Source organism: Furipterus horrens, unplaced genomic scaffold (assembly GCF_987537825.1).
Source record: "Furipterus horrens unplaced genomic scaffold, mFurHor1.1.pri manual_scaffold_3, whole genome shotgun sequence".
Classification (NCBI taxonomy): domain Eukaryota; kingdom Metazoa; phylum Chordata; class Mammalia; order Chiroptera; family Furipteridae; genus Furipterus; species Furipterus horrens.
The window spans coordinates 161,235,718-161,249,318 of record NW_028327173.1 but is presented as its reverse complement, the minus strand read 5'-3'; the positions used below and the strand labels follow the sequence as shown (position 1 = coordinate 161,249,318).

The 13,601-nt window shown below is 51.1% G+C and overlaps 1 protein-coding gene across 2 annotated transcripts in view; it reads right to left on the bottom strand.

Annotated features, from left to right (window-relative positions):
- Nucleotides 1-405: 405 nt before the first annotated feature.
- Nucleotides 406-13,601, bottom strand: part of CGNL1 (cingulin like 1) — a 144,855-nt gene continuing 131,659 nt past the window's right edge. Inside the window, exons 15-19 of one of the 2 annotated variants that reach the window (XM_090270659.1) lie at nt 4,151-4,234; nt 3,355-3,479; nt 2,328-2,436; nt 1,792-1,955; nt 406-813 (exon numbers count right to left, since the gene is read on the bottom strand). In XM_090270659.1, coding sequence (XP_090126785.1) covers nt 681-813; nt 1,792-1,955; nt 2,328-2,436; nt 3,355-3,479; nt 4,151-4,234 — 615 coding nt within the window. In that variant the 3' untranslated portion in view covers nt 406-680. The remainder of the gene's footprint in view (nt 814-1,791; nt 1,956-2,327; nt 2,437-3,354; nt 3,480-4,150; nt 4,235-13,601) is intronic. The other variant, XM_090270660.1, reaches the window with a different exon arrangement.

Genomic DNA, 13,601 nt, shown 5'->3' with positions numbered 1-13,601 from the left:
GTTTACCAAGACCACCTGAGTTTCCCTTCTCAGGGTTAACTGTCCCATATCACCGTGACAATTCTTTCTTCCCAACTCTGATGTCCAAAGTGGGCTTTATTCTACCTTGTCTCTCTGGCCCTTTGCTCCTTAATACTTAAAATCTAGTAGCTTCATATTAAAAAATAATAATACTCAATATCGATGCGTGACCTTGACAAGCAAGCAGCCTAGAAAGCCTCTGCAACATTCCAAAAGGGAACAGCAGCAGTCAGTAGGTCTGCTTTAAATTAGATACAGCCTGTACATCACTTCCCACCATGCATGGCAGCTAGTAAAGAGAACTAGCTTTTTGGACCCTTTCTCCTGGAAGGGGGAGGGCAGAGGGGGCAGGAGCAGCGATACAAATGGTCTGGCAGACAGCTGTGCAGAGGGCACCTCGGCCTGCCAAATTTTATTTTCCAGAACACCCCAGATGTCTCAGCACTTAAACTGCAACAGCTCCCTAAGTAAGACACAAGAGCCGCGCTGCCACTCCGGCATCCGAGGAGGAATGGAGCATGGAAGAACGGGCTGGTTATTGGAAGAGGTGGCGATGGGTCTCAGCTCCAGAGAGGGGCTGCCTTTCCTGCGTCCTGCTGTGGGCAGCCAAAGGTGCCTGGGAGGAGTGATGGGCCACCTCCATGGCACCGGAAGCGGACTCAGATCTGGCTGGTGGCATCCTTGGGGAAGGTGTAGCTCAGCGGCGCCTCGTAAAGGCTCCCCCCATCGGTGCTGAGGTCATCGTCATCCTCTGTTTCGTCCAGCACTTTACTGGGCAGCTTCTTGTGTCTGCTGAAACAACACGGTCATGATTCCTGGCCCTGGACAGGGGCGCATCTCTGATCTGGAGGTGAAGGAAAGGTCGCCGGTTCCTGCCTCTTAACACCACCGAGTGGCAGGGAAGCACGTGAACTAAACTGGTCTGCACCTACCAGCTCTTTGAGCAACAGAGAGCAAACGCCCGCCTCTCAGCACGGAAGGCTGTGTCGGCAGGGTGGGCTCGGCAGGGCTAGCACTAGGGCAGTAGTACTGACTTTCCTTTTGCCTCAACCTCCAATATGGCTCACAGGGTGCTGTTATCAATCCATCTTAATTTAAATGTTTGAAGTCTTGTCCACTGGGGATTTGTTTGCATTAATTTGTTTAAATATTGCATTTAATAGTATCTATCTTGATTGCTGAGATTTTTGGTGCCCTCCTAAATGCTGCACCCTAATGCCGGCCCTGGGGCCAGGTTCAAGATAGGATTCTCAAGGGGCTGAAGGCTTTTGTCCACTTATAAGAGAACTACCAGCATAGGCAGCCTCCCAGAAAGGCTCAACTCCATGGAGGAGCAAGAGCCTAACCCAGCTCCTCACCCCAGCTCCCAAGGCAGTGACCTGGGGCAGGGAAAGCCACCCCCCACCCCATCCCCTTCTGACCACATAGTACACGTGGTCAGGGCTGATAGGGGAGCTGCCCCCTCCATGGTGGTAGGAGCTACTAGTAGTTACCTGCTCTGAGCCTCAATTTCCCCTTATGGACAACAGAGATAAAATCTGCTGGCTGACATCAGGGCACTGGTATGAGGGTGACACATATGAGCACCTACTGAGCATATGGGGTGACTGAAGTGGACACAGCCACTCTCCTCTCTAGAAGGGATGACCCCTAAAAGGTAATGGCAAGACACTGGCTTGAAGGAACAGAAGTGAGGGAGCCCTAAAAGCACTGCATGCCCCTCAAATGTCAGGGGGTGATGACCCCTGTGGGGTCATGGCACTCGCCCACCTTAAATTCTTCTTCAGGGAACTGAGCTGTCCCTGCAGCTGCTCATTCATATCCATCTGCTCCTCCAGCTCCCGCTGCAGCTTCTTTTTAGAGCTTTCCAGTCTGTCAATCTCCTCCTCGGCCTCCTCCACCTGCCGCTTCATGGCTTTCAGGCGCAGGCTCAGCTGCATGGGGAGAGAGAGCAGGTGAGTGCTGGTCGCCAGCCCAGCATGGCCAGGCCCACGGCCCAGCCACCTTCTCCCCAGGCCACCAAGTCATGCCAAGGTGGGCAGCCAGTTTCATGGGAAAGTGGAGGTAATTATGCCTCTGTGACAGACGGGTCTGCTTTTTACAAGTCAAGTTCAGGGTTTGAAGTTTGCTCAAATCCTCACTAAATCAGCCTAGAAAGGCTCCATTCTACGATGTAACTGGGTGGAGTGGACGACAGGAATCAGTCCACAACTCCATCACCTCCTTCGACAGAGGCCTCACCACCCTCTCGCTTCCCAGCTTGGGACAGAGTCTCATCTGAAATGAATTGGCAGAGGGTCCCTCACCTGGTCCTTCTGATCAGTCAGCGACAGATGCTCATCATCCACCTGCATCACTAGCTCCTTCACCTTCCGCTCCAGGCGTCGGTTGCTGAGCTGGAGGCTGGCCCGGTCCCTGGAAGGGTGGGGGAAGCAGAACTGAGGGCTCTCCTACGCCAGTCCCACAGGGGGCCCAGCCCAGGCTGAGGGTCAGGGAGACATGTGACTACAGGAGGAAAGGGCTCGTCATTGGACAGATGAGGAAACAGGGGCTCTAAGAAGGGGAGTGACTTATTCGAGGTTTCAGAGCCAAAGAGGGGCTGAGCTGGGACTGGACCTGCTCTGAGTTCTTCCTGTCCTGAGCTTTACTTTGTAAGACAGACGGTCACTGCCGGACTGCTACTTCAGGCTGCTCCAGTCCAGCCCCCTAAAGTCCTACATGTGAAATGTCATGCCCACAGCACTTCTAAGAGAAGAGGGGTCATGAGTAAAAGGTGAGGCTGGTCAAGTTCAACTTGGTGCTGGTCCTTGGGCTGCAATTTGAAAGCTGGGTGCAAAGAATCGTGGTGCTGCAAAGGTGATGGTCACCTGACCCGTACCCCCCTCTACCGAATGCAGGGTGACCTGCTCATATCTGACACATGGCCCCTAGGCCTCTGCTAAGCAGAGTGGCTACACTTTGCCCGCAGGGAAGAGTCAGCCCCCTTGCCTCTAACCTGGCTCAAACTTGTCGCTTTATGTGGCAGCCTGTCCTACTGAGGAAATGGGGAAAGAAGGAGCAAGGACAGCAAAAAAGCTGTCGACTAAGAGCAGGAGGCCTAAGTTTTCGGCCAGCCACACCAGTGTTCAGCCAGGCTGCCTTCCCCACGTACTTGGACAGGTCTCAGTTTTCGCATCTGTCAAGCGGAAACCCTAGTAACAGCGAGGCTGTACTTGCTCTGCCTCCCTCACAGGAAGGCTTCCGAGGGCGGGAAGAGACGCAAATGTGAAAGCACTCTGTGACGTGACAGTCACCGCGCGCCGGGCCTCCGCACCGCAGCCGGGCCAGGCCCACCTCTCCTCACTCCCCAGGCGGTCCTCCAGCTCTGCGATCCGGGCCTCCAGCTGCGCCACCAGCCCCTCCTTGCTGGACCGGTAGGAACCTTCCAGGTGGATAATCCGGCTCTTTAAGTCCTTGTTCTGGAATCAGACAGGGAGACTGAGAGGCTGTGTGTCCACCACTCTCTCTGCAGAGCAGGTTACAGGTGGAGCCAGCACTTGGCCAGTGACTTGGATAAGCCTGCTTTTCACACCAGGATGGGTGGCCCAGGGGGCCCTGGGGAAGCACCCTGGTCCTGGCAGCCCAAAAGAAGAGATCCTGTCACATTCCTTTATAAGCCTGAGTGAAATCTTTCCATGGCCTAGACCCCTGCATGTCGGACAAGTGACCTTGACCTTTCACAAACCTATTGGCAGGAGAAATGGGCTCCTTCACTAATATCACATATCATACTCAGAGAAGGATTTACATGAATAGCATGTAAAAGAAATAATGAGTCTGGTAAGCTTTGTTAGCAACTCATGTGTTTGATCACACTGGTTCTTGATTATTCCCTTTACATTGAATTTGGCCCTTTTTAAGCTCTAGAAAAACACTTGCAATTCCACCTCCCCCCAGCTGTAAACTTCCAGGCATATTTAATATTGTTGAGAAAATTCTCTCTAGAATCGGTCTTATAAATACCTCTCTTGGGCGATATATAACCCAGAGTTCTTTGGGTGCTGACAAAGGAGATGCCACTGAGGGGTTCCAGTCCAAAGCCTCGGGGACAGGGAGGAGGGGAGGGGCTTCTGGGGCCAGCTGCCCTCACCTGTCTCTCCAGGGAAATCTTGTCACACTCCAGGTCTTGCTTCACAGCTCTTTCCTGAAGTAGTTCATTCCTCATCTGCTCCATCTACACCAAAGAGAGAAAAAGCCAGGGGTTAGAGGAGTTCTTCCAAGATCCTTTGTGCTGAAATGGCTCCAGATACAGAATTCCAACAACCAGGCCAGCTCCTCTTTGTGATGGGGCCTCCTGCCACTTCCGTTATTGGGTGCAGGAGCTGTTTCTTAGATATTCTTGGTTTCTCAGTGACTGCAAAGATGATGATACAAATAATAGTCATAGCTAACTCTGTTGTTGAGTAGAGTTGTGTGTGTGTCCCCAAAGGAGATATTAAAGTCCTAACCCACCCCGCACCCCCCAGTGCCTCAGAGGTGACCTTCTTTGGAAACTGGGTCATTACAGAAGTAATCACGTACAAATGACATGGGCCTAACAGAGCATGACTGATGTCCTTTTAAAAATGGAAAATTTGGATGCAGAGACAGACACTCACAAAGGGAAGATGGCGGCTGTGTGAGGCCCTGGGCACAGGAAGAACACCCCGTGAAGAAGGAGAATGGCAGTGAGACACCTACAAGTCAAGGAACACCCAAGGTGGCTGGAAAACCACCGGGAGGTCCAGAGGGGGACAGCCCTCCTGACATTCCAATTTCAGACCCTGCCTCTAGAACCAAGACAATAAAATCCTGTTGTTCTGGGCCATCAGTTTGTGGTGCTTTGTTGGAGCAGCTCTAAAAACTGGTACACCTGCTTAGCACTCCACACACACTCTATTACCGCCAGAACAACCCTAACTGTCTCTGCCAGGGACATCAGGGCCTGGAGAAGTCAGTCATGTTGCATAGTGGTCCACCATCCCAGCTTGCCCAGGACATAGGACTTCAATGCTAAAACTGGCCAAATGCCAGGCAAACTGGGACAAGTCAGTCACCCAACTCATCTGAAATCTAGCAGTAGGCACAGCTAGCATTCCTGAGCCCATGACTGCTACACTGCAAGTTCAAACTACAGAAAGGCTTCCACAGTTAACATATCTCAAACACTGCTAGATCTCTCCCTTCTCATGCCAGAAACAGAAGTCAGCAAGAATACGGGGCAGCCCAGGTGCCCTGGCAAAGGCTAAATGTTACTGAGGAAACAAGCCTCCCTGAGCAGCATCTGCAAAGTAATCCAGTCTCCCCTCTGAAAACTGAGCATCTCTGCCCCCACCCCTAGTGGGCTTTCAGCCACCATGACATGAGCATCAGAGGCAAAGGCTCCAGACCCCATCCCAAGGACTGTCCAGAGGAGCCAGGGAACTAAGAGGTGACCCAGGAAGATAAAACTGCCCCTTCCTTCTCAAGGTTCGGGTCCAGCCTGGGTAAGAGGTGTCCACACAGGAGTCTGATGCCTGGGGAGCACTTACGACAGTCTGGCCTCAGCTTAGATCTTTACCACTTATACGGGCTCCCTAGTGAGAGTTAAGCTTACCCTGTTCTCCCTCTCCCCCAGAGAACAAGGCCTGAGGGTCTCGGAAATAGTAAGAGGAGACACCACCACCCTGGGCCAGGCTTGCATGAGCTTCCATCTACCCGCCCTGACTACGGTGCATGTGCGCTGAATGACAGCAGTGTGGTGTGGCCGGGCCAGATGGGGTGGCGGGGAGCGGTGAGGAATTAGACTCGCGATGATGGGCGGGCCCAGCCATGGAGGCCTCAGGTACCATGGGGGGGGGGGGGGCGGCACGCTGGGACTCCACCACAGGTGAGGGGGTGAGGGGTGTCTGGATGGTCCAATAATAATAATAATAATAATAATAATAATAATAATAATACTGCTCATGTTTTTGCATTTCTGCCTAGCAGCAGGCTGCTAGGTCATGTGGGTTTGGAACTGCACAGCAGAGGACACGGTGGCCCCGGGCAGTTATACACATAACTGGAGCAAACAGGACTGAAACCTGGGCCAAACCCGCTGCTCGCTGCCCACTATGCCACCTGCTCTCTCTAGACCCACTCGGTGAGAAGGCTTCGAAGAGACCTCAGGTTCAAATACAGCTGCCACATAAAAACCGAGACTCAGGGAGGCAGCCAGTGTCTTTCGGGCTTGTGCACAGCAGGGAAAAAATGCCAGCCATGCAAAGGGTCAGCGGGCAGAGCACGAAAATCCCCACCTGCGGCCATTCCCACTCCTCCTGGCCCCAGAGCCTCGGAGTCACATGTTGTAAAGAAGGTGCCGGGAGGATTCCAGTAACTGCTGTACAAGCACAGAGTCCACGGGTAACGAATGCAGGCTCACAGCCCCTTGTGAGTCAACACCACACAGGGGAGGCGTCAGCACGGCTAGGCCACAGGACCGTGACGTGCCTCCCGGGAGAAAGTGTTCTGTTCACGGCCCCGGGCTCAGGTGGGGACTTGACTGAGGACAGTTAAACTTTCACTGCGATGGGAAGTAATTACACAGACAAGCAGCGGAGGCCCAGCTTCTCTTCCTGGCTCTGTGTTCACTTGCATGTGACCTTGGTCATCTCACCTCTGGGGGGCAGACTCCTCATTTCTAAAACAACAAACTTAACCAGATGCCTATAAGGGCCCTTGGAGCTGGCCCATGACACGGTGAAAGCACATTCTGGCAAATCCTCCACCTTTTGGGGTGCTGGGACCTCCCCTTATGAGGAAGCCAAAGGCCCCTGCCTCCATCCTCAGGCTCTCCACACACTAAGGAGTGTGCCCAGAAAAGACCCACTCTGACAAGGTCAGAGTTGAGTGTGTCTGTGAATGCACACACTTGCATGCTGGCACTGGGGTGGTCTGGAAGGATGAGGTGGGTTTGACCATTAGTTCAGACTATACCATCAGCCCGAGGACACTGTGACAAAAACAGAGCACCCACCCTTGGCCTCATAGGGGATAAACGAACACGACCTGGTCATAGTTATTGCAGTGGGGAAGGGCAGTGTGCAAGGGCAGGGTGCACAGCAGTGGTCATAGTCCAGCTATAGAAGGCCAGGGAAACTCTCCAGGGAAAGGAACCCAACTGAGAGGTCCGCATCAGGAAGGGTAGAGAAAGGGCAGGAGAGGACCTGCAGCTGTCCAAACTGGGGCCACCAATGGGAATGAGCAGAGGTGAGAGGAGGGGAGTGCTGGGAGAACTGAAAGGAATGGATTGTCATGTGGGGTATAAGGGGACAGGTTAAGAGGTCAGGTGCAGAGGCAGACAGGGGACAGCCACAAAGGGCTCATATACAGGTGGCAAGAGCAAACACGTATACTGCACTTACTAAGTAAGTCTTGAGCGGTTTATAGTAGCCAATGAAGTAGGTGCTGTTACTATCCCCACCTACCCATAAGGTCCAGGAGAGGCAGCAGATACAGATGTGGAGAATGGGTGACAGAGATGAAGCCACAGGACAGAGGCCTCACCAAGGAGAAGTGCATGAGTAATGAAGGGGATCCAGACCTATACTCTGCGGAGCCCTCCCCACACCACCTGGTTAGAGGAGACATGGAGAAAACCAGGGCACTGACCAGTCCCAGAACCCAAGAAGGGTGAAGACTGAGGAAGGTCAGGCAGAAGGAGAGGGGGCGGGCCTTGGGCTGGACCAGAAGTTTTCTCTGGAAGGCTCAGCACAGAGGGAACCAGACTGAAGAGACTGGGAAGGTGCTGGGCATGAAGAGGTGGGGAGACACCTCTTCTCCAGAACTCCAGCAGTGACGAGATGACAGTATGACCAGAGGGCTGGCGAGGTCACAGAAGGGTGGGCAAGAGCGATGCCCTGCACTGTGAGCAGGCGAGGGTGGGACTCACGGGGGAGGGACAAGTTACAGACGACGGACTGCGATGAGAAGGGACTGAGACAGGAAGACTGACTGTCCAGTGGGGGAGGGGCGGGACCCAGGCCCTGCACTGGGGTCAGCATGAGAGCCGGAGAAAAGCTCTTTCTCTGAGCCCGGGCAGAGAGCATGGCTCAGGGCCGAGGCAAAGGCAGGCTCTAGGAGCTCAGAGGCATGGGAGGGAGGAGGGAAGATGGGAAAAGGGGAGATGATGTTACCAAAAGTGAAGGGATAAGGAAGAACTAGAGGCTTGTAGAGAGAAAGAAATTTAGAAATTTAGTCGCTGTGGGATGGGACCCCACAGAACACCAAAGGACAATAAAAGGCCGGCAGAGCAGAGGCGAGGGTCTCGCTGCAGCTGTACCGCATCTGCTGTGAGGGGGCAGGGAGACTTCTGCAGCTGTGCTCCAGCCTGAGGACGCAGGAGGGAAGTACCAAGAATCCAGAGCCCCTGGCGAGAGGCGCTGAGCAGCTGCGCATGTCCACGTGAGCGCCCACTAATCCTCCCGTACTCTCTGAGGCAGATGTGCTCACCCCACTTTCAGGTGGAAGGTTCAGAAATGGGGGAAGCAGCTTTGGGATCCTAATCCAGGCTTTCTGGCTGAAAATCCTATGTTCCTTTTCTCCCTCTCAGCAAACCTGCAGGACCGAGGCTTTCAGGAAGGGCCAATCCTACAAGAAAGGGGGGGGGGGGGGGGCGCGGGCGCCTCTGGTAAGTATTTCAGAGCCCAAAAGGAAGACGTGTCTACCATGGTGGAGGAAGTCGAGGACTACCCAGCCATCACTCAGCATGGGGTCCAGGCCAGAAGTCAGGACACACCTCGCGACTTAAAGAAGCAGCCACTGGCCAAGTCTTGCTCCCTCAATGGCCTTAACTGAAAAATCTGGATTCCACCAAAACACGGGCCTCCTGGGGCAGGGCGGCCCTCAGAAAACAGCACGAGGGAGGTCCCTGCAAGTTCAGGACCTCCCTGGAGAAGCCCGGGCCAATGGCGACTCTCCAAAGAAAAAGAACGAAACACACAATAAATATTTCTACCCCACCTCATCTCCTCAAAGATGGCTATTAAAATGGAAGCATCAAATAAATCAGAGCATAGTACAGGAAGAAACACATGTGTAACCATAAAACCTAACAGTGACTGAGACCAGGCAGTCCATTTTTCTTGAGTCTTTTGGAAACCAAGGCTTTTGGCAACCATGATAGGCTTCCTTCAACCCTTCACAAAGGACAGCCTGATACTAAATTCTAAAATAAATCTGCCATGTGGAGCCCTGTCCAAGGAACATCACGTGGTGCTATGGATAATGTTCCTAAGGATGGGCTTCACCGTAAGCCAGAAGTGTTTCAGCTGTGCTCAACAGAGTGGCCCCTAGGAATGGCCCCTAGGAATGAGTTGGGAATATTCCAAATCAGATCCTTTCTATCCTGAGCCCATGCTGGCAAAGAAAAAAAAAGGCCTCTGGCTTCAGCAGCTTCCTCCTTTGGAACAGGGAAGTAAATCCAAGGCTGGAAAACCATTTCTTTATATAAGTTTAGTGCTTTACATGCTGTTTACCCTTCAGCTATATTAAGCAGACCAAATAAAAACTTTCCAGTTGAATTAAAAACAGAACGGGAGCTGAAGGCAACAGTTAATCACAGCTGGATTGAGAGAATGCTAAATAAACCCTGAGCATTCTGATCAGAAATCAGGATCAGATTCCAGTGGGTTTTAGGTCAGAGGTACCTGTGACCTGAGCCAGCTCTCAGGATTAGAAGCAGCTGCCTTCTGGGTTAATGAAAAGCCAGGGATATTCATGATCACTAATAACAATATTTAACCCCATCACTTGTGTTCACCATTGGGCTGTAAAGCGGTTTGGTGAGCCTACACTCCTAGCTGGTATAAAAATGATATTCAGTCACAAGAAAGGAAAACTATTATTAACCAACTGTACACACTGGATTTTTGAACAGCCAATATAATGGGAGGCTGTTTTGAGACTAGGAACATTTTAATTTAGAAAAAGGAAGGAAGGAAGGAAAGAAAGAAGGGAAAGAAATCCCATTCTGATCTTTCACTCAGTGACTACATGGAGCCCTGCTGCATCCTGGTGGCTGCATCCCCCTGGCGCAGACTGAGGAGCAGGTGTGAGCCGGCCACTGGGGAGCAGTTCCGTAGTGACTGCAGAAGCCTGAGACATGATCCCCTGGGCTTTATCCTGCAGTTGTCAAGGCAACTGAGCAGCCTCGCTCAACCCCTGGAACGACCATGAAGCCATCCAAAGCTCTCCGGTTGGTACATTCATCCTGCCTGCCAGTTGCCTGCATTGGAAGGAGTATCTTCCCACTGGGCTGGGTCACTTTGCCTCCATAGACAAGAGGGCGCCTCTCCAGTGAGGCCTAGCTCTGCTGTTAAGTGTCTACACTTAACTGCCAGCTATGACACTGCAGGGCCCAAGCAGTCAGAGCATCGCACACGTTTAAAACACGCCAAGCAGGGCCTCTCTTTCACCATCTAAATTCTGGACTCACGAGGAAAGAAGAAAGGATCAGGTGAACATAAATCTTCATCCATATTAAAGAGACACACCATGACATTAATTTTAACTTGGGAACAGAGACCCCACATGTATGAGAGAAGGCGTTGCTATTATAGTCTGGTGCTGGGATCATGGGAACAGGTGGGAGGCAGTAGGCTTTGGACTCAAATAATGACTCAACCCCTTACAAGCTGTGTGACCCTAGGCAGTTACTTAGCCTCTCAAGCCTTTGAAAACTTATTCAAGACATGGGCATAGCACCCAGCACCTAGGGAGTCTTCAGTAAGGTGGCAATTGCCATACATGGATACGGTTTTGGAGGAAGAAGAGAAAAAAAGATTCTCTAGATTTAAACAGACCAAAAGCCAGGAAAATACATCTATGTAATTGAATTTTCCTTTAGCTTAGAGTCAATCAGAAACCCTGTATTTGGGTGAGAAAACAAAATACTCCTCACTTTCCTTTTATAAAAGAAATCATTTCATCAAAGCCACGCCCATCCCTTTTCCTTCATACTAGACAGATTTTAAAACAAAACCCAAGCATCCGAAAGTCTGAAAAATGTGTCTCTCAGTTAGGATTCCCTGAATCCATCAGTTTGAACAATAATACCCTGAGCACAGATGGGAAACAATGGCCTTAGAAAGGCTGGGAATTCACAAATAATGTGGCCAACATCTACTGAGCACCAGACATGTACACAAGAAAGAAAAAAGACATGAAAAGGACAGAATGTCTGATTTCCCACTGTCTTTCCTGTCCTCTGTCCCTGAGAACAGCCCAGTGGAGGCTTGCTCCAGGCCTCCCCTTCTCCTGACCTCACCCCTCCCTGGCTACATTAATCTTGCAGACCACTGTGTATGCCTCACTGTTCTGTTCAATAACCTTCTATGGTTTCCAGTGCTGTCAGGTTAGAGTCCATTCAAAACTCTCAACATGCCTCTCCTATTAATCCCTTAAGGACACCAGAACCCTGATCAAGCCACAGCAGTCTTTTCATTGCTCCTCAAAATACTGTATATACCCTACCCCCGGTTCCTGGTTCACACCCTCCGTTCCTTCTAGGACTCCATTCCCATTCCTCTTAGTTTGTTTCTTCAAAGTGAGCTCCAGGTCCACCTTCCTCTAAGAACTCTTCCAGTCTCGTTAAGATGGACTTTTCCTCATTAGCTGCCTGAATCCTTCACTTGGCATTTTGTATCTGCTGCTTTTTCTTGCTAGTTATCCATTTTTCAGGCATGCTCCATCTCTCCAAACAAACCCTAGCACCTCAAGGACAGGACTACATTTGGCAATTTCACAGCTTTACCGCGGTGCTATGCACACAGTAGGCATCTACCACACTTTTCAGGCACTGGTAGATCAAACACTGCCTTGGGAGTCCAGAGACCTAAGACGACTCTGAAACTACTGGCCGTATGACCTGGCCAGACCATGGTGTCTCGGGGACTCAGATCTCTCCTCCACAGCACAAGAAGTCTAGGGAGGTGAACTTGGAGATCTATGCCAGATCCAGGATTCTGCGAAAGGGGCTGGCCATTTTCTAATATTGCTGGAAACCCTTTTTTTCTAAGTCTTTCACCTGAGCCCTATCATGAAGACTAGGAAAAAGGATGGGTGCATGGGGGAAGTAAAGATTCAGAAGAGAAGCTTGAGAGAATGTGGAGTTTAAGGAGAGCCATACACTAAAATCTAATGAAAGCAAGAACTGAAAAATAAAATTCCCCACACTTTCCCTTCTCAGTGCCCAGTGGCAGTTTGCTGAGCATCCAGAGTCTAGGATATAAATCAGATTGGAGATAAGAGATGGGCAGCATTTCCTGCTCTTTAGGAGACATCTCCTGTTAAGGTCATAGGTCAGCATTTGAGGGAGCAGAGAGGGGGCCTTAGGTTTGGAAGTTTCCCTTTTCTCAGATTCTGGCAGGAAGGCCCTAGAAGTTAACCTAAGTGGACTCAAGCAGCTTCAAACTCAGGGCCCAGCTGTCTACAGCCAGGGCCCTCTTCAGAGCCTTTCCTTTGAGGAGCAAGGCAGGGAGGAGGAGTCTCATGTTGATTTTGACCATGAATAAGAATTAAGGGCTTTCCATGAGGCAGGTATTTGGTCAATCCATTTCTACCCATCGTCCCCAGCCATTGGCGACAGGCCAGAAGAGACTCTGAGCCCTCCATCAGGCAGCGACATCACCTCATCTCAGGGGTTTGGTTTTGTTGTTCTGTGTTAGCAATTCCTACATCAATTTGAACAAGATGCTGCAGCTCTCCGCTTATGACAGACAACAGGCTCCCTTCACCTTCCCGCCTCAGAGAGTGCAGTGAGGAGGGAGGAGATAAAAGAGGAAAGAGCGGGCAGGGCAAAGAGGCTGGAAACTTTGTGAGACCCATCTTTTCAGGCACATAACTCAGATACAGGGAGAAAATGGGGGATTAAAGGGGGGCCCAGACACTTTGGGTTTTACCAAACCTTCTTACAGCATTTCAATGTTAGAGTTTAGAAAAACCTTCAGAAATCTCCTTGACAGATACAGACTTGCAGTCCAGTGCTCCTTCCAGCTGACCAAGTTAGTTCCTGTAACTTCCTCCCTGGGCTTACTTCAAGTTCTTGGCTCAGTGAAAATATTTCAACGGTAACCACATCACAGAGAGCAGTTCTATTCCCCAGAACCCCAGTAACTAGGGGGCAACAAGAGAGCAATTTCTTAGTGTACGGCCATCAGCTGAACCAAGGGAGGCAACCACCTTCTGGGTCAGTTTGCCTGTGTTTTGTTTTGGGTGTAAAACAAGTTCTGGAAGTCAGTTTTAACTGCCCGGTGATTGATTCTTTCCCACCACTCCTCCTCCCTGCATAAGTCACAAGAGGCATTAGCAAAACAAATTTATGGCCACTTCTCTCATTATAAATGCTTAGCAGATCCTGAAATGCCCTGTGGTAATGTGGCTACTCAGCCAGGCTGCGTAACAACAACACAGCTTTTATACCAGTAGGAGGACTTAGAACGTGCAGGCTTTAGTTAGAATCTAGTAGGGCTCAAAGGTCACAGTTGGGCTCTCCACCTGGACTACAGGTTTTCACGGAGGGCTTTCTCTAAACTGCAGCTCCG